This window comes from Ursus arctos, unplaced genomic scaffold (genome assembly GCF_023065955.2).
Source record: "Ursus arctos isolate Adak ecotype North America unplaced genomic scaffold, UrsArc2.0 scaffold_37, whole genome shotgun sequence".
NCBI classification, from domain to species: domain Eukaryota; kingdom Metazoa; phylum Chordata; class Mammalia; order Carnivora; family Ursidae; genus Ursus; species Ursus arctos.
Window position 1 is genome coordinate 11,176,104 of NW_026623053.1, and position 22,018 is coordinate 11,198,121.

At 35.2% G+C, this 22,018-nt stretch overlaps 1 protein-coding gene across 2 annotated transcripts in view; it reads right to left on the reverse strand.

Annotated features, from left to right (window-relative positions):
- The window catches only part of PRKD1 (protein kinase D1), a 311,194-nt gene that overhangs the window by 62,366 nt on the left and 226,810 nt on the right, over positions 1-22,018 (reverse strand). For both annotated transcript variants that reach the window (XM_026513536.4, XM_057306366.1), the window contains exons 3-4: positions 17,686-17,817; positions 16,532-16,692 (exon numbers count right to left, since the gene is read on the reverse strand). In XM_026513536.4, the coding sequence (XP_026369321.1) occupies positions 16,532-16,692; positions 17,686-17,817 (293 nt within the window). The remainder of the gene's footprint in view (positions 1-16,531; positions 16,693-17,685; positions 17,818-22,018) is intronic.

A 22,018-nucleotide genomic window follows, 5' to 3' on the forward strand; every position in this document is an offset into this window, starting at 1 on the left:
TATCATTCAAAGAACTGTGCAGAATAGTGCCTTATGATAGTTCTCTTCTACTGCCATCATGATTGATCTATTTAATTTAACAAGCATTTCCTGGGGCAAATCTTACCTGAAAGCTCAATTCAGACACTGCAGGAAACAGAAAGACCAGCAAATAAGTCTCTGCGCCTGATAACTTAAAATCCAATAGAATTCTGGATACGACATAACTGCTACTATCAACAATCACAATATGTGATTCCGCATACAGGGTTCTGCTTTATTCTTCAGATTTCAGTTCGTATGTCACCTTCTCCAAGAGGCCTCCAGATCACCTAACTTACTGCTCACTCTCCATTCACACTCTTGTTATTCTCTGGCATGCCACCCTGTCTCCTCCACAGCTATTACTGCAGCCCGCAACTGTCTTATTCTCCCATTTGCATATTGGATTTTTACTGTTTCCTTTCAATAGAATAGAAGGGCCAACAGGAGAGAATCTTGCTGGTTTTGCTCATCACTGTATCTCCAACTTCTGAAATACTGTCTTGCATTGAATACGTGCCCATATATATGAAGGTTCGAAGAAAAGATAAACCACCCCCATGGTGGAGGCAAAGGGGGTCATTCAGAAAAGAGGCTTCCTGAAGAATAAGCCATTTGGTGTGGACCCTAAAGTGACTCTTGCCATGAGTGACTATATTGAGACTACCCGGAGATTTCTTTTATATGCTCTGATCCCTGTTTATCTCTCTTGGAAATGATTATCTAACCCTACCCCTAGTTGCTGCCAGTAAAACATCACTGTGAATGCTCAGTCTGAGGCTGACCACTTTCTGAAGCAAAAGAAACGATCACCTTCTCTCAACAGCACTCAGATGAACACACTACCTCTTACACAAGGAGTGAGGGAGTTTCCGGCGCAGACCAATCGTTGGGCAAAAGATACATTTGAAGACCCCTGGGAAATCGAATTCATATAGGAACACCCATGTTTCCATGCCCTGTACTTCACTGAGTAGAGAGAAGGTAGGGTGTTTGGAGACTTTCGATTGGTCAGCCCTACTCTGTTACAATGCTGATTCTACATCTCTTGAACTGCCTGCCAAGCGTGCCAGATAAATGAGTTTGCCTCCTCACTCAGTTGGATACCCTAAATATATATAGCATAAATAAAAGCTAATCAACACCTTTTCATAACAGTGAAAAGAGTTGTTATAGGGCAGGAGAAAAAAGTGTGTCCTTGCTTAGTGGTGACCGATGCTGTATTTTCCAGCAGAGAATGCATTTCTTAATGTTTGCTGCAATTTGTGAAAGCTTTCGTGGTAATAACATACATACATATATATAATCTTGTATTAAAAATACAAGGTGGTCAGGATTTTCTGAGTACTAAAATAATCTTGAAAGTTACATTGACTTTTTATTGCGTCACTCTTTTTTGGGTAAACAGAAATGAAGGGTAAAGGAATCTTATTATTTGCTTAAGTGATCCACCCTTTGCAGGGAGAGCACCAGAACTGGTCAAGAATTGTTGCAAATTAACATGCACCGTTCTTTCAAAATGTCAGTTACCAACATCCTACAAATTGTGGGATCTTGGAGGAAAGGGGAAACATAAGATTACCTCTCTTTTTACTTGAAGGCAATGTGACCTTAATGCCAGGCACCCTAAATTTACACGATAAAAAAGGAGCACTTCCACTGAGGAAGAAAATAATTTTGCATGTCAACAGCTTCTGCTTTGGGCTTTCAAATGTCAGAGTTGGTCTACACATAAAAGTGAACTAGAAGGTAAAGAGATTATGTGGAAAAATCAAGAACAGTGATGTTAGGAACATCCATTCCCATAGTATCCGACCCTGTCTAAGTTGACAAGGGCTGACAAGGGCCTGGTCTGGGTTTATGAACTCACAGGAAAGCTGAATGAAATGATCTGGAAAGAGGCTGTCACACTGATTACGGTCTTAGAGACACCAAGGAGAAGCTGGAAAAGCATGCCATAAACACAGTTCAAGGCTACAAAGGTGAGCCTCTCCCTTCAAAGATAAGTATAACTTAAAGGTTCATAAGGATAATTTTATAGTATTTTATAGAATCTTAACCTATAACAGTAAATGGTGAACACAAAGCGCTGTGTGTGTGTGTGTGTGTGTGTGTGTGTGTGCGCACTTGTGTTTCTGAAATAATACGGTAGAACCAAAGGCTGGATTTTAACGTAACTCAGTTAAAAAAGAATACGATGAGACTTTCTCCTCATCAGTTTTGAGTTTAAAAAATACAGGAAAGCACTACTTCAATAAAATTATACCACTCAGTGGTATTGTCAATGCACAGCTACAGAGAACTAGGTATCACCAAAAAACTGGGCTATTTGGGGAAAGAGGTGTGTATAATTGTTCATAACTTCTGGACATTGTTTCATCTTGCATTTCACTATATTTATTATCAAAATGGCAATACTTCCACTCTTCTTGAAAAGAGAGAGAGGAATTCATCTGATCAAATAGAACCAAATATTAGAAAACCATGTCAAATGATTCAAGTAAAATCATGTTATTTAAATATTTCTGAAAACACAAATAAATATGTTAGAAGCTGAATTATTTCTCAAGTTTCTGGAAGTCTAATTTATAATACCAATTCCAATCTTCCACTTTCCTCACACTTCATTATTATTTCTCCTAGACAATACTTTATTTTTTTTCTGGGTAGAAACATTCATGAAGACACAAGCTCTCAGAGTTAACATTGAATAATCCTTCTTCCTTTTTTTTTTCATAGTACTCAGCTAAGAGCCCACTAGGACCTCAGTAGTCATGACTGGTCAGGAATTAAATGAGAAGGGTCTGAAATCTGGCCAGGTCTGGCTTGACATTAGACTAAACAAAGGCTGTTATTGATAACGAGGGTGGGAGGCTGTTTTACATCGCAAAGCAGAGAGCCGTGTTTTGTGTCTTAAGGCATGGATGTGTGAAAAGTTAGGGAAGCCATGGTCCCTTTTCTGAGGGGAACACAGGCCCTTCGGAGCCTGCTTTAAAGATCCATTAGTTCCCAAGACGGATTTGCTTGTAAGTGTGGACAAGCAGTAAATGCCCCTTGCTCCTGGGAGAGTTCACAAAGAACACTCCTGAAGTGTTTACAGTTAGAGGTACACATCTGGAAGTTTTTGTTCAGAGCATGAATTAATAATGTACATATAATAAGCCAGGCACGCTGAATGAAATCAGGCAACAGCTGATTAGTAACATATCAAGTAGACCGCACACTCTTAATTTTACTGAAGGGCTCCTTCCTGACAAACCCACCACCGCACACACTCTTCTAACTCTCAGGGGGTGGAGACGTGCTGGTTCAAGAATTCTTGGATGTCTTTCCTCACTGAACATATACACTACCCAGGTCTGAACCTGGAGAAATAGTTTACATGATCATCAAAAGAAATCTTGCAATACCTGGCAACTGTACTGCATGGATGTTATGGTGCATATTTCAATGGAAAAATGACTTTTTAATTCAGATGAATCACCAGGATTCCTGGAACCCCAGAACACAAGAGTAATAACAATTCAAGTCTCTATTTCTAGATAGACTTTTGCTACTTTGGAAAATATCCTGGAAAATATTTATTTGGTCAGAAATATCATCATAGTTTCATTCAGGATTAGAAACAGTTTGTTTTTTTTTTTTCCCATTATTTGTTCATTTGAAAAGAATCTACCTGGACTATGATAAAGTGTATCAGGATGTAATCTAGAAACAGACAGATAATGCAATACTGGTATTCTCTTGCCTTCATTTTTTTTTTTTTTTTTTTTAATGAACAAAAACAGTAACTGAATGAATCATTTGTGGGGGAGATTTTTCTAGGAAAGTATTCAGGCAAGAGTTCCTTTTAATACAATGCTTGTGTAATTAAATGTGAGTCAGTAATCGTTATGAAAGTAATAGCAGTTTGTGGAAATTATTATTTAGAAAATATGTACCCTTAATAACAAGTTAAACTGAATATTATCTAAATTTCATAAAAACTAAAGGATATAAAAAGTGAGGATATAAAACAGTCAAACACAGGGAGAACTTTTGGAATGAGCAATTAATTTCCTAATAATTTCTGTAAGGCAGTCTGAATATTAGGAATTACCAAGAAGACTAGACTAGAAGCATTTAATTTCACCAAAAATAAATTCTCTGTAAAGCCCCTTAACCTCAAAGGTATAATAGTAAATGCTTCCTGAAAGACACTTAAAAAATAATTTTAAAACTTTAATAAAGTTCTTAAATTTTAAAAATTCCATAAGACCTAACTTACTTTAAAAAAACATATCATCAAAAAATAACATATCATCAATTATATCCTGTGATTGCAAAGGACACCGCTGTCTTAAATTCTGCTTCATTTTCTACTTTGACTTCAGTTCCTTTACTTCAGGAAAAAACATTCTCCTCAGTCATTTGCAAAAGTATTATGTTTAATCTGGCCATATTGATTAATTTTCAACAGTCTATCTATAGTAAGAAAATGAGTGAAAATATGTCTTTTCTCTGTCAAAAAAGCAGTGTGGGAAAAGATGGCAAAAGCACACATAAAGCTGAAAATATACTTCCATCACAGATTAACAGAGGATTAATCATATATAAAGATTCTAAGCAATCAATAAGCAACTCAACAGAAAAAAAGATAGGCAATTCACCACAGGTGAAATACAAATGGCCAATAAATATATGAAAAGATGTTTATCCTCCAATAAAGAAATAATATTTAGGCATAGAAAATTTAGACCTATCAAATTAGTAAAAAAACAAAAACAAAAACAAAACGCTTTTAAAATACCGATAAAATCTATTGTCAGGAAGAATATAAGGCAATAGAAACTTTCATACACTGTAGTTCTTAGGGTTACACTTTTTGAAGAACTGTTTGGCAAAAAATTGTATATATTCTTCAGTCCATTTGGCTTCTAAGAAGATAAACTACTAAATACATTCAACAAATGCTGACGGAGAAATCTACTAACAATTTCACAAATGAATAACAAAACCACAAGTATGCTTATTTCAACTACGCCTAAAATAAAAAATGAAAACAACCTAATCAGTAAGAGAGATTAAGGAAATTAATATATAACATCGCAATATAACACCAGGAAGCTTTTACAAAGACATATATATTACATCTATTTGTTTGCACATTGGCCATTTATGCAAACTTCATAAGGGCAGAGAATTTATGTAATTTTGTATGTTTCTGCACTCCAGAGTTATAAACCTAAAAGTGTTAATTGACCAGCATGAAGGTGGAACTGTTACCAGGTTTCTAGAACAATTCTGCAACTTACACTACGGTTAGGAATATATTGGTCAAATTTTATGCATCATTTTCTTACAAGTATAAAGACAAAAGTCTGCTATCTTTTCAACAAACTTGATATAAACAAGTTCAAGAATAACAGCTTGTGCCGAAATGCATCTTATTTGCATCAGGAGCCACCTGTGAAGGCCTGGTGGCCTTTAGGTTGTATAACTCTCACAGAAAAGTAGACTCTCTCCCTCAGTCCCTTAGATAATCTGTTCCTGATTGCAATGTAGGAGAAGGAAGTGAAAAATGCTTCTCGTTCTTCTTTGGCTTCATTCCCAAAGGACAATCTGAAGGGAAACATACTAATTCCCATTCCAAATTATGTCTGGAAGGCATTGTAAATTACGAAATTTAAATTTGCAAGAATATAAAAAAATTACATGTACCTAGCTTTCACCCTGGACTTTTCTAAGTAGGGCACATTTTTAACTAGGATGACTTTTTCAAACATAGAAATTTACTATTTTTGAAGTAGATCTCTTCATTTTATATCCTATGAATCAAGATATCTTGACTTCTCAATTTCATTTAACCTAGAACACATTCTGGTTGTGTTTTCATTAGCTTCCTTTGTTAGAGTTACTGTGACAAGACCATCTAAGAATGGACACTAATAATGGTATTTGAAATTTATAGTCTCATGAAGAAAAATGATATGCCAATGCTCAATTTGCCAGAAGTACGGAAATAAGGAAAACTATTAACAAGTCAACCGGTCAAAGCGAGTTATTGTAATAAAAGCATCGTTGTATACTCTGCTTTAACACTTGATCTAAATGCCTTTCCTCCATATCCAGGCTATCAATTGCTTAAGATAAATAAAAGGCCAGTTTTGGAGGGGGGCTTAATTAAAACCTCTAGGAAGGAAATTTGTGAATTTTCTAAATATAATTTCTTCTTGGACTCAGACCTTGATATATCCACTTGCATACCATCCTTTTAAAAAATAATTAAACTGATTGTGATAAAACATTAAGGATTAAAAACTCCTTTCTTGGGGAGCCTGGGTGGCACAGCGGTTGAGTGTCTGCCTTCGGCTCAGGGCATGATCCCAGCGTTATGGGATCGAGCCCCACATCAGGCTCCTCTGCTATGAGCCTGCTTCTTCCTCTCCCACTCCCCCTGCTTGTGTTCCCTCTCTCGCGGGCTGTCTCTGTCTCTGTCGAATAAATAAATAAAACCTTTAAAAAAAAATTTTTAAAAACTCCTTTCTTAAAAAAAAGTTATACTCATCTTCAGGCAGTCCTTGTTGTATGCCTTACTATGCCAACTACAACCTCTGTGTGTGTGTGTGAGTGTGTGTGTGTGATGTCACTTTGCATGGTTCTGTGGTACCTGGCTTCAGGATACAATTTCAATATGCACGCATTTCAGTTATGCTACCGGGTAAAGTGTGTGCTGACTGTATTCTGTTCTATTCTCAACCTGTCTTTTCAATTTCCTAGAAAAACCTATGGGCTTTCTGTAGTTCAATAGGTTGGAGTGTGAGCTAAATTCCGACCTGAGCATTCTCATAGAGTCAATACAAATAATTGTCTGATATCAACCTACTAGCATTATGTTGGTTTGTAAAAGATGGTGAAGCCCATTCCTATTGTCAGGTAGAGTTAGTACCTACCTCAAAGCCAGGACTCACAGGAGACTGAAACATGAAGTTGTAAGAGCAAAAAGCAGGCAAAGGTGCAGAATAAAGGGGAAAAAAGACAAGAAAATGGTGTTATTTGAAGAAAGCAAGGCATGTTATCAATAATGTTTTATATAGATGCATTTTTCAAGCAAGATGTTACACTAATCAGCCTTTACGGCCACAGAGACATCTGAGCTAGAAACTACTCTTTAACATGTAAGTAGAATTATGGACACTAAGTCAAAATTGCAAAAACACAGTTTACAATTGTGAGTTGATAGAGGTAAAATTTAAAAAAAAATCTACTTGTTACGGTGTCAGTGATGAAAAACAGCTCTTTCACCTTGTTGAAAATAAATTATAGTCAAAATGAAGCATTTTTGACCTTTACGGGAAAGATTAGATTTTCTTCACAATAATTCATCCTCTCAATGGGAAAAGAATGAAAAAGGTCATCAAAGTAATCAAATGTTACATAGTTGTTATCTGCCTGTAGGCAAGAATAAGCTGATGAATAATCAGTATTAGTCAGTGGTTTACAAACCTGGAAAGTCCAACAGCAGGTTAGAGTTTTAATGAGAGAAATATGCCTACAGTGCATTCTTTGCTCATTTTTAAGTCTTTGTTGCATATCATTGTTTTCTGTCTGATTTCATTCAAGGTTGAAGTATAATTCAAAAGTAGAAAGGTTATTCTGAAAAATTGTTTTAAGAGGAATATCAATGAAAAATATTAGAAACATCTTGGTTAAGTAGACAATACATATCTCCTGTATTTACACTGAATATGTTCTTTTCATCCCAAATTAAAACTAAAATATAGCTGACTCTTTTTCTTAATAGAAATGCATGGCCATTGTTCTCTGAACCCCCATATTCTATTCTGCAATGTATAGTCTACCATCAGAGACATGGGGAAGTAGTGTACATTTAGACTGAGGTTCTGCCAAGATTAACTGTAACCCAATAATACCTGCTACATTTCTGGATTGACATGAAACATGTGCAGAACTCAGGGTTAACAACTGCTCATTTGAACAGATCCAAACAGACTTTTGGGGATGTTAGGGAAGAAGAACTTCCTCTGACTTATGGTCCTTCTAGCTAGACTTAGAAGCAAACCTGAGACAGATTAACAGGAGAAAATCAAATTTAATAGGTGTACATATGGGGAATCCACACAGACATGAAATTCCAAAAACAATGAGGCGACATGAAGCTTATGAGTTAATGAGAGGGGCAGGGTCTGAGGATACGTAGGGGAAGAAGATCTTTAGCAAGAAGGTGAAGGGAGATGTTTGGAAAAACAAAGCTGCCCTATTATGCAGATAAGTTCCTTAGGTAAAGAAGAGCCTCTATTAATAACTCTCTTCCTGTTACAGGCTCTCTTTTCCAATGTAAATTTAGGCAGTTGTGGGGGAGGCAGAGAGTTTTTCCTGCATCTGCTGGGTTTTGATTGCTTTTAACTCAAAATAATCTTTTGCCAAAGTGGCCCATCTTAGGACAGCTTTCCCTGTGCCCCTACAAGGCAAAATTATAACTCTGTTTGTATGTAATTTATGGAACATTTTCATACAGAGATGGCAAAGCTTTCTCTTTGGGAGAGGAAATCGATCAATTTTCTCAATTTCCCAAATAAGGTATTATCGTTATCCTTGTGAACATATATGATATGTAAAGTTCATGATTTTCCTCCCATTTGCAAGCTCTGAATACCTTTACACCAAGCTCTCATCAGCATTCAGTTTCGGCTGAATGCATTCAGCTCATGATTATTTGATGATGATCTATACAACATATGTTCACTTATTCCTCTAAGTTACCGTTTCTCAAAGTGCATTTTTTCCCCCATAGGATATCCTTAGGTTTTATGAGAAAAAGGGAGTCCATATTTGAGTCAATATAGAAAAACGTATTTCATTATTCCAAGACTTCTGAGACCCGTAATTATGCTTAGTAAATATTACGATGTCTAATATATGGGTGGACTGAGAAGAACTTCCCAGTATTATCTGACGAGGAAATTTTTTTTTCGCAGAATATTTGATAGGACCATTACTTTAGAGAAAAAAATTCGGGGGAACACAGACTCTTTCTACTTTGCTATCAAGGTAGAATCACCAGCAATGTATGGTACCACCTATTCCTTTAGTAGTTGGCTGTAACATTATGCTATAGCTTTGTTTTTATTTTTGTTTTCCCCTTGAAGGAAGATCACCTGAATTACAGTTTTTCATCTGTAGTGAAAACTACTGTAGAAAACAATGGCAATTATGCAAATTATATGCATATTAGGATGATGTGACACATTACTTTTCATTTTGCACCCCAAGAATTTGTTTCCCATTATTAAATAATAAAATTCCTATAACCCCATTTTCATTAACTGATAAGAATTTCAGAACTAAATTTAATTATTAATTATTCTGACATAATATTTTATTCTTTTCTCACATGACCTGTCATGAAGAAACCTAATAACTTTATAACTATTTATTTGTTTCTAGCTTTTAGCTATTATGAATAAAGATACAAACATGTTTGTAATAATACCATTCACATGGCACCCCCTCAAAATGAAATACTTAGGTATAAATCTAACCAAATATGTACAAGATCTGCATGAGGAAAACTATAAAATTCTAATGAAAGGAATAAAATAAGAACTAAATAATGGAGAAACATTCTATGTTCATGGATAGGAAAATTTAATATCGTAAAGATGTCAGTTCTTCTCACCTTAATCAACAGATTCAATGCAATCCCAATCAAAATCCTAGCAAGTTATTTTATGGACATCAACAAACTGATTCTAAAGTTTAGAGGGAAAGGAAAAAGATCCAGAATAGCCAACATAATATTAAAGGAGAAGAACATAATTGGAGGACTGATGTTACCTGACTTCAAGACTTATTATAAAGCTACAATAATCAAGACAGTGTGGTACTGGTGAAAGAAGAGATAAACAGATCAATGGATCAGATTAATGAGCCCCAAAATAGCCCTTTGTAAGTAGAGTTAACTGATCTCAGACAAAAAAAAGACAAAGGCAATACAATTTACAAAAGTAGTTTCCTCAACAAATGGTGCTAGAACAACTAAACTTCACATAAAAAAAAAAAAATCTAGACACATGCCTTCAGAAAAATTAACTTTAAATGGCTCATAGACTTTAATGTAAAACACAATAATACTCTAACAATCTTAGAAGATAACATAGGATAAAACCTGCATGACTTTGGATATGGTGATACCTTTTGAGATATAACACTGAAGTCACATTCATGAAAGAAACAACTGATAAGCTGCATTTCATTAAAATTAAAAACTGCTCTGCAAAAGATACTGTCAAGAGGATTAAAAGACAAGCCCCAGACTGGGAGACAATATTTGCAAAATGTTTGCAAAAGACACATCTAATAAAAGATTATTAACCTAAAATACACCAAGAACTCTTAAAACTCAACAATAAGAAAACAAACAACTTAATTTTAAAACTGGGCTAAAAACCTTAACAGACACCTTATAAAGATATAAGCCGGGGTGCTTGGCTGGCTCAGTCAGTAGAGCATGAGACTCTTGATTTCAGGGCTGTAAGTTTGACACCCATGTTGGGCATAGAGTTTACTTAAAAATAAAGACCTTTAAACAACAAAAAAAGGAGATCTAAGCAGAGAGCAAATAAACATATGAAAAGAAGCTCACATCATATATGTCATCAAGAAAATGCAACTTTAAATAATGAAATACCACTATTCACCTATCAGAATGGCCAAAGTCCAGAACACTGACAACACCTAATGCTAACAAGGATGTGGAGCAACAGGAACTCTCATTCATTGCTGGTGGGAATGCAAAATGGTACAGCCACTCTGGAACACAGTTTGGTGATTTCTTACAAAACTTAACATACTCTTACCTTATGATCTAGCAATCGAGCTTTTTGATACTTACTCAGAAGAGTTGAAAACTTATGTCTACACAAAAACCTGTACATGGATGTTTATAGTAGCCTTATTCATAATTGCCAAAACTTAGAAGCAACCAAGATGTCCTGTGTTAGGTGCGTGGATAAATAAACTGTGGATACCTGGACAATGGAGTATTACTCTATGCTAAAAGGAAAGAGTTGGCAGGCCATGAAAAGACATGGAGGAAACTTAAATGCATATTACTAAGTAAAAAAACCCAATTTGGAAAGGCTACATACTATATGATTCCAACTATATGACATTCTGGAAAAGCCAAAACTATGGAGAAAGTAAAAGGAACTGGTTAGCAGGGATTGGGTGAAAGTGAAGAGGGAAGAACAGGTGAAACACAGAAGATTTTTAGGGCAGTGAAAATACTTTATATGATACCATAATGATGAATATACAATTATACATTTGCCCAAAGCCAAAGAATGTACAAGATTGAACACTAAAGTGGGACTTCAGTTGATTTTGATGTGTTAGTGTACGTTCATCAGTATTAACAAAAGTACTACTCTGACGAGTGATGTTGATAATGAGAGAAGCAATGCACGTGTGGGGGCAGGTGGTAGATGGGAAATCTCTGTACCTTCCTTTCAATTTTGCTGAGAACCTAAAATTGCTCTAAAAAATCAAGTCTAAAAAAATTTAAAAGCAAGAAGCAAACGAACAAAAATGCTTGTACATATCTTTCTATACGTGTCTATACACATTTCTTTTGAATATAAACCTAGGAGTAGACTGTGGAATCACATAATATGCATATGTTCAGCTTTAGAAGATAAATGCCAACCAGTTGTCCAAAGCTGTTGAACCAATTTATACCCACACAGTAGTAGTATATGTGAGTTCCAGTTCCTCAGTAGCTTCATCAAAACTTGTTATTATCAGGGTTTCTTTCAGTGTTAGACATTCTGGTGTGGACCTATTTCACTGTGGATTTAACTTTAGATTCCTTGATAACTAATGACGTAAAGTACATTTACGTGTTTCTTGGCTGTGCTCTTTTATAAAGTGCTGCTCAAGTATTTTTCCCTGTATCTTAAATGGAATTGTCTGTCTTCTAAATTTTTGTAGGTGTTCTTTATATGTTCTGGGTATGAGTCTTTTATAACATGGATACATTGAAAATATCTTTTCCCTTTCTTTCTTTTTTTTTTTAAAGATTTTATTTATTCACTTGAGAGAGAGAGAGTGCACAAGCAGAGGGAGAGGGAGAAGCAGAACCCTCCCACCCCCCCACCCCCTGCCGCCCCGAGCTGGGAGCCTGATGTGGGACTCAATCCCAGGACTCTGGGATCATGACCTGAGCTGAAAGTAGACACTCAATCAACTGAGCCACCCAGGCGCCCCCAAAAATATCTTTTCCCATTCACTGACCTGCTTTCCGCTCAGTGGTATTTTTTGCTGAAAACAATTTCTTGATTTTAATGATGTCCAATTTATCAATCTTTTCCCTTTGACATCAGTGATTTGAGTCCTGTTTAAAAAAGCTTTTCCAACCCCAATTTCTTGTACATATTCTTCTATGTTGTCTCCTAGAGGCTCCCAACTACCTTGAATTAATCTTATATATGGTGTAAGGCAGGGTCAGGATTCATGTTTTCTATATAGATATCCAATTGGTTTTAGGAATATGTGTTGAAAAGACCATCCTTTTCTCACAGCAGTGATATCCTTGTCAGAAATCAGTTGGCTTACACACACATACAGGTAGTTTGTAGACTCTCTTCATTCTGTTTGATTGGTTTATTGTTCTGCTCCTGTATAATACCACCTCGTTTTTTAATACTTAAACCTTGAGCAATACTACATTGTCTTAACTGTGGTTTATAATATGGAAATTCTCCAGCATGGTTCTACCTCAGGGGTTCTCACACTCATTATGACTGAGATTTGGGGCCGGATACTTCTTCGCTGTGGGGGCCTGTCTTGTGCACTGACCTCTCTGTGATTTCCTTCCTTCTGAGACATTGGTCTCTCAAATCCTGACTGCTTTGGTTGCTCTTGGGTACCTTCAAATATTATTTTGTTCTGTTTTCTTTTGTTATATTTTATTCAGCTTTTATAATTGCCCTTATAGGACAGTTGATCAGATATAAGCTTCTTCATAGTTCTGAAAGAGATTATTAACTTTTTGCCTAAGACTAAGTCTTGTATAACATGGTTTCAACTGGTTTTGACTCTTCCCAAATACGACAAGAACATTTGTAAATAAAAATAAAAAGATGAAAAGAATAAATAAAAAGATGAGTAAAGCATAGGGAAATGATAGTATCATTTAATCCTGACTTCTGCAATTTTCTTAAATGTCTATAAAATTGATATAATTTTAGTAAGTATACTTATGTATAATGATAGAATATATTAATATATCCTACTTAAGAACCTTCTCATTTCCTTCTAATACTGGTGATGGTTTACAAAAAGGTATACACCCCTGCTGAGCTGTTATGCCATAAATTGACTGCATTTTGGGTCTTCTTAAAAGATGGACTGCTTCATGGTTATAATGAATACAGTTTACTGCCAAAATTGATGACAGATAAAGCCTGTCATAAATCTATGTTGCTGAACTTTTTTTTTCTTTTTTCTTTTTTTTTTTTTTAATAATGAATTTTTATTATATTATGTTAGTCACCATACAGTACATCCCCAGTTTTCGATGTAAGGCTCGATGATTCATTAGTTGTGTATAACACCCAGTGCACCATGCAATATGTGCCCTCCTTACTACCCATCACCAGTCTATCCCATTCCCCCACCCCCCTCCCCTCTGTAGCCCTCAGTTTGTTTCTCATAGTCCATAGTCTCTCATTGAACTTTTTTTTTTTCTATCTTAGCAGCAATATGGAAATCTGAGATTCAATTTATGTGCCAAAAATGAATAAATTAATAGAATTACCAGTGTCTTCATCTGTATGTGAAATGGTGATTTTATAGTCAAAATAAGCCATCAAGTATTGACAGGAAAAATCATTTTCTTATGTTTGAGAGAAAAATCTATATACTTGTCATGGCAGACTCGCAACATGGATGATATAATGGGATTAATAAGCAATACCATCTTTATATCTTGGTCATTGCCTTTTTCAGAAATGGAAAAATATCTTTAATTATATATATAACTAAAAGGCTTTATTATTATTTCCATAATATTACTTTTGATTAGGCATTCACTATAAATTTTAAATTGTAATTACTGACCTTTTATGTCTTAACCAGGGATAAAGAAAAACATATTCACTGTACTCCAAAATGCCTGGGTAGAGCAAGGTGGTTTTGTCCCTACATAAAGTAGCCAAGGCATGACCATGACCCAAGACAACCAGAAAATACGTGCCCTCCTCAAAGTGGGCCAGTGTTGGGTTCCTTTCTCAGGTGTTGGATAAAACAAGAAATAAACAGGTATACCATGAGGGCACAAAGAGCTCTGATACATACAAAACATGACTTTGAGAGCCAGTGTGTCAAATAGTGTCAGAAACATGATTTCCAAAGGCATTTCTCATTTAAAGGTTACCTGTTGGGCATTTTATACAAGGTAATGACAGTTTATGATGATAATATTCTTTAAAGTATTTTATGGCTCCAATGTTTTCTCACCTCACAAATATCTGATTGGGTCACAATCTTATAAGCCTCCTTGACAGTCATGGTTAAAATCTGATTTTAAAAAATATATTAAAAAAGAACATTTTAAGCATTCTACTATAAAAATTTCCATTCAGCAATAAAGCACTAATGAATTTCAACATTTCATGTAAAATATAGCTTGTAATCAAGTAATTCAAATGATGAAATAATTATTTAATTTGTTTAAATAAAGCAATTAAATACTTTGATTTAAGAACCCATGTTAAAGACTATAGTTATGTAACCTAAATTATATTTACATATAAATTATATATATTTATAAATATATACATGCATATAATTTAAATATGTAATTCAATTTATACTTACAAAATGTAAATTATATATGTAATGTCATATTATTTATATGGATGTATGTGTATATATATGTATAAATGTGTACACATGTATATGTGTATATATTATAAAAAGTTGAGATAGATCTAAAAGAAGAATCTTTAGCATTAATCATCCAGATTCTGATCTATTTTAATAATGAATGGCTTTAGAGTTTTAGATTTCTTGTGGGATGTTAAATAATTTTTAAAGAACTTTTCTTGGTAAAACTGAAAACAATATACAATTAATTTACAATTTTGTTTCTTAAACTTATTTTTAAGTATTCTATAAATACTGTCTCAGTGACTAACCTAAAAGCAAGAATAACTGCAATAACTTGAAAAATCACTACCTATAAAAATTCAAACTAAATCAAGGAATTTTGGAACTGGGAAGCTGACATGAGTTATTTGAAAAAGTAAATAGCTTTTGATTTAAGCACCTTTCAGTTAGAGTATCACTACTTCCAATTAATGCAATATTACGGAATAATATCACACACATACATTCTGAATAGTCACCAAACATAACGTATTCTTCTAGTTAATGGCAGGATTAAGTACTTGCCTTCCCCCAACAGGTTTACGTCATGAAAGACTGAAAACACAACAAAGTCTCAAAAGAAAGTCTTGGGAGAACAGACTATGACATTTTCTATTTACCAAAATGAGCATGCATTTGGGCTATATGTCTGTTTTTTGCTGTCACAAAATTTAAGTGATATAAAGATAACCATAAAATATTTTCCAAACAAGGGACTAATTGATACACCTATTTTAGAGATGTCTTCAAAATGTATTGCCCCCTCCACTCCAAGAAGGATGAATTTAACTTTAATGTTGTAATAATTTTTAATGTTTTTCATTAATTGATTTTGACGATAGCTAGATTATAGAAATTCTTTGTAAAATTCTTTGAGAGGAGGGAGTAAATATGGGAAATTTAATGTTTCACACTGTTAGCTTATGTTCTTATTTTAAATAACTCACATAATTACCACAATTTTTAGTTGGTTTTGAATGTTTGGAAAATCCAAATTTAACTGTCTTAAAGAAGAATATTTAAGTCATATCCATAAGATAAGTATTTTAAAGATAATGGAAATATTTAACGTATTCAAGTCCTATTTTTCTCTCAGCATTTGTCAATCAGCGTCACCCTGACAATATCCCAGAATGTATGCCAGTGATGCCAAGATATTAAAGACTTCCCTATTTTCATAAGAGCAAATTTAAAATTTTCTCCCAGAATAAATATTCAGCTACATCACAAAGTAATCTGATAATCTTCAGAGAAGAACTACTTTTATCTCTGGTTTCCAAAATTTGACAAACTATGCTGTGCGATATTCACACATTAGTTTGTGCTGCTCTGGCCCTATGACCACGATGATACCTCACATATTTCTAATTGCATGAAGCTCACGGATAAAAGCAAACTCAAAGCTGTTGGATATCTGATGAAGTACTGACCAATCTACAGCACAGGCCCTGAAGAAACCTAGTCATTAACACCCTGGCTGTGTGCTCCCTAACAGGGCACTGTCTTGATTGACACTGCTATCACATTGTCCCACAGATTTCTCATATAAATGGATAAATGGGTAAACAGGAGGCTGTACCAGAAGGGGCTCGTCAGGGGCGCTGGTGGAGAGCTCAGCAGACGCCGTGCGGACGGTGCTGAGCCCAGTGAGGGAAACGTTGGAGAGCCTTCTCCTCCGCACGCCACTGCAGTTGTTGGGGATTTTAAATGCACATCTCTTATGGTAATTCAGACCGCATCCTGGAAAGAGAAAGTAAAAATGATTTTTTTCAACCATAAATTAAAAGCTCTTCTAGTATTAAATTATGCATTTTCAAAAATAGTACCGTTTCTTGAGGCTATTTGGAAATTCAAATTTTCTCTTGAGCTCCTTCTGATTTCTTTTCACATTTTGTAAATAGGGTGGGTTTTGAATTCTGATTCTATTGGACAAGCTCAGCAACTACTCTAGTTATCATTTTTTAAAAATGTTCTTTGGTATAATGGACTTGGGCTCTGAGGAATCTGGCAACAAAAACCCAAAGAGCTCACCTGAGGCATCTTTAACTGCCACAAGTTCTAATGTGAGTCGATGCATAAATGACAGTTAATCACACTGCATCACAACTTTTGAACTACATTGATTTGAATCCTGGTTCCACATTTTTTTTGTCCACATGACCTTGCGTACCTCAGTTTTGCTGTCTATAAAATAGGGATAATAACTACTTTGTAGAATTGTTAAGAAAATATGTAAAATACCTTACGTGGTATTTTCCACATGGTAGATAATTAGGAAGGCACCATTTTCTTTTCAATATTCCCACTACTCACTTTTCACATGAGAAACATGGGTACAAACTCCAGTCTGCCACTCTACAGCTAAATGACCTTGCGTGGTGTGATTAACTTCCTAAACCTCTGCTCATTTCAACAAACATCTATTGAATGCTTACTAATCCAAATTCTGACTTAAGAAGCAAATATTATTTTTAGTTTGTTGCCAAAATAACAGAAAAGAAACAAATCTACAAAATACAAGGGATACGATATAAGTGTCAAGTTTCCCAGATCAGAGCAAATATGCTGAAGACAGGAAATGTAAAGAAATGAACAGAACAGAATCCATGCACCCAAAAAATTGCTGCAAGACAACTGAGGGAAAGAAGACATTATTGGAGAGGGCACAACATAAGCAGATAGTGTGTACGTTCCTGCATGTGATCGACTTGATTGGGGAAGGAAAGACCTTACCTTCACATTTAAGGCCTTGACGCACCAACCCCCACAGCATTTCTCCACAGTGATCACAGAAAGCTGGAGCTCTGTATGAATGAACAAAAAGAGCGTGGGGACGAATCTGAAAGTCTTCAAAGGTGGCAGAAGCTGTAGAAATAGTAACATTGGAAAATAAGTCAAACGGATACTCTGATCTGTAGATAATTAGTATACAGGATAATTAATATGCAAGTATGGATATAACTCTCTGGGCAAATCAGGAAAGATAAGATGCAACACTGCTTGGCATTAGCAGTGAGACTCCATTTTTTCTACCCACAGCTTTACCGCTGGTGGCCCCGCATAGCGTCTCTCACCTCTTCTTGCTAGTCAAAGTTTCAGGGCATTTTGGGAATAGGTAAAAAGTAGAAGAAAGAATGAATGTGAAAGGATAGTTCAATCAGATTTACAAACACCTGATGTTACTTAAAAATATTTTGCTTTTTCTTCCCCAGAAAGGCAGTCATAAATATTAAAGAAAAAAAAAAAAGCTGATAGATTGAATTTGACAGATCAGAAGATAAGATACTTGAATATGACCATGAAGAGGTACTGCTGGAAGACAGATAAGAAATCTGAGCAGCCTCTTCTTGGGGAGAAAGAGTTGTTTGAACTCTTAAGGCAATATAACCAAGCATTTATTATGACCTAAAAATAACTAAGCAGCCTCTTTAATAATATGTAAGAGGGACTTAAATACACACACTGGTGAATTCCAGTCCGCTCCTTGAGAAATAACACTTTAGCAAATCATACTCACAACGTAGGGTACTTTTTGTTATCACATATTGTTACTTATTCTATATGGTACTGCTGCAAAGTATTGAAATTCATTACTTTTTAAATTGTATTTTTCCAAATGACATTTTTAATTGTGTTATAAAAGTAGTTTATGCTTTTTGTTGTTGTTCAAGTCAAGAAAGACACAGGGAATTGAAAGTAAAATATCACCCACCCTCCCCAAATTCTAATGGGCAGGGGGTATATCTTTCTAGATTTATTTGCATAGGTAGGCTAACATTGAGCTTACCCAGGACAGTCGAGAGACTGCTGAGCTGGGAGTGACGCCTCACCTAATCATCATGAGCCTCAGTTTCTCAGACATAAAAAGAGAAGATCTGACTGATCGTTAACTTCTCCAAGCCCTAAGAGTTTACACTTCCAATAAAGGTAGGACCATATGCACTTGATTTCATATGGTTTTATTCAAAGAGAATTTGGTGGGCGGGGGGAGAAACTTAGGCCTTAAATATAGTGTTCTAGTCTGCCTCTCTGCCTTCTGGTTGCCTTCTTGCCTTAATTTTTCAACACACCTTTGTTAAGTACCTTCAGTGTTGTCAATGGTACCAATGGGGATAAAGATCTAAAGATGAGTAGGACATCTCTACAGAGCCTACCAAACTAGCAAGGAAGATAGGTAAAAACAAACAAAAACCCGCCACAGTAAGTATAAAATGACTTCCAAGATTTAGAGAAACTACAAAATGAGGCCTATGATAATACATAGAAATAAAACTATGACCCATAGGTGTTCTGGCCCCCAATTCACTGTCCTTTCCATCATACCAGCGTTAAGAGCTTATCTTCCCTATCTTCGCCCAAAGAGTTATGTCCAATAGCGCCATGCCGTGGGGAATAAATATTTGCAGTGTTCCTATTGCTGCCTGGAGAGCAGGCTATAGGCTAACAAATCACTGACCTTGTTAACTCAAGTATGCAAGGTGTAACAGAGTGCACACTGAAAATGTAGGCCATTCATCTCTGCTAGGTAGGTGTCCAAAATTATGAGGACAACTCTGAGGGTATCACATCCCTCAGGGCAACTGATAATACAGTCAACATGCAGGAAAGTGAATCACTCCCAGCAGAAAAAATATTACTGATGGTTCACAGGACATACAACGGGACCACAATAAAAGACGGAAAATTTTAATGGGTTGATTCCTCTTGGAGCCTTGAAGAAAAGCACTTTATTCCAAATTAATGTGCTTTATTGTTGAAAATCAACTTAATAAAATTATTACTTTTACTCAGTTGGAAAGATAGTTAAAATAACAAGAATAATTAGGATTTATTGAGCTCTTTACGTTGGAAAGTATGCTAAGAGATTCAAGTGTGGGAAGAAGAAACTGATCAAAGAACCACAAACAACCACGCACCAACACTGCCTACATGAAGTTCTGACTAGTGTTAGCATTCTTTATAAAAAGGATTTCAAATGAAATAAGTTTGAGAAATTGCATATCAGTAAAGGAGTATGATTTGGGTACCAATCATCTACTTTTGTGGTTTGGTCAAAACACATTTAATTTGGGGATAGTAAATTCTCTTTAAAACTGAGCTCTCTTATGGAAAAAATTTGTTTTTAATATATCAAAGAAAATAGTTTGTGCCAATCGTTAACTCCTTGCCTCTTCTTTCCCCTCCCCCTAAAAAGTCACCCCTCAGGACCAAAGAACTATGACGATACTATAATGCCAATTAGTTAATAATTACTGTAGTTTTCAAAATAAGGAACATCAGTATTTGAAAATACGAATACTAAGCTGTGCACTCAGATATTTTTGAATTAATCAGAAAACATATAAATAATTAAACTGAAGATTTTCAATGACCACACTCCTTCTCCACCCCCACCCATATATGTCAGGTAAGTTTGTTTTTTCACTTTTTGAAGGGGATTAACATTCATAAGCAGTTAGCACCCTTGACTTATGTTTAAATGCCATTTTCTAAAGTTCAATTTTAATATTCTCCTGTTAATTTTGGAATAATTAAATACATTTTTAAAATAAAACTACCAAGTGTGGGGAGGTTTTACATCCATTTGAAATCAAAGCACAACATCCATTCATTATGAATTTACCTGTTCTGCACCCTGGGGGAAATCAGCATTAGCTGAGTGTATGCATGCCATCTTGCCTAATCACAAAATTGCACTTCAGAGATAATCACTTAGCACAGGAAAACAAAGTGAATGCTGTAATTCCATTTCACTTAAGTTTTGGAATCAAAATGGACAGACAAGAGTAGGAATATTAAAGTGTCTAGAGACTCCAAGAGAGGAACAATGTGCTATCTGTCAGTTTGTCATAATCAATCAACCGACCTAAATTAAAAGCCTGTGACAGGGCTACAAACTAAGCACAATGGGCCCCTTATACTGGTATTTGTGTCTCTTTGATTTGCTCTATTCAAAGTCTATTGTTATATACCAGTGTGCAGGAGAGGAGAAAATGACATGCTTTCCTTAGTCACTGAGCATTTGAAACAGGTAATTGAGCCAAAAACTCTAAAATAATCAGTAGTTCTTTTAAGGTTCATTATGAATTGTTGCACAAAATGGAATAAACTGTTTGGTTAGCAGTACAGAAGAAATGAGGCTTCTGAAGCAAAATAAATCATCTCTGGAGGTCAAAATTATTTGCATAATAAAATAAAATAATGTCAGCTCCTCCAAGATTTTCAGTAATTTTTTTTATTGGTAATTTTGGCAATTTGGGAGAAGCATTAACTCTTTCCGGCATCAACAATTTGGGACAGATATAAGAGAAAAGGCTAACACACTGCAAGTAGCATCTCTTTCTGTTTTTCACAAGCAGTCTATGAAGTAGATATTTTGATCCCTACTTTACAAATGAGAAAACTGAGTCTCCAAGAAATTAAGGAGCTGTACTGGTAACATAGGATCTTGATTCAGACAAGTCTTCACACCTGAACCATACAAATTCTCTAAGCTGCTTTGGATCGAATTATCATATTTCTCTGCCCATTAAAACACTGCATCTTTATTTTATGAAACACTAGAAAAGATTTTTAAAAAGTGCAATTAAATATAACACACTAATCTTGTGTCATGCATCCTTATCTCAGAGACGCAAAAGATACTGGAGAGAAAAAAAGTCCATGAAATAATCATAGAATGAAATTTGTGATCAACTATCCTTTCAATATGCTTTCTGCATGGATTCCATTTTTCGAAATCCTTCTGCCTCCAAACAAATAGGAGTTAGTAACAATAATTGGTTTTTAAATTGTCACAAAATCAAAGGTAATGCATCATTAACAGCCAGTTGGAATCTAGTGTCCACATGATACCCAGTGTTGCCATATTCAATTGGTAAGCCTGTCCAAGAGCAAAACATTATGAAGTTTTTTAAAGCTGTTAAGATTTGTTGTAGATAAATCTGCCTTTTTCTTAACCTCCAGAATACTGCAAATAGCTTCTGGATGTCATTCTCACACAAATACAAAATACTCATCAGTTTTAAGGCTAAGAAACCATTATGTTCTTTAACATCCCATCATT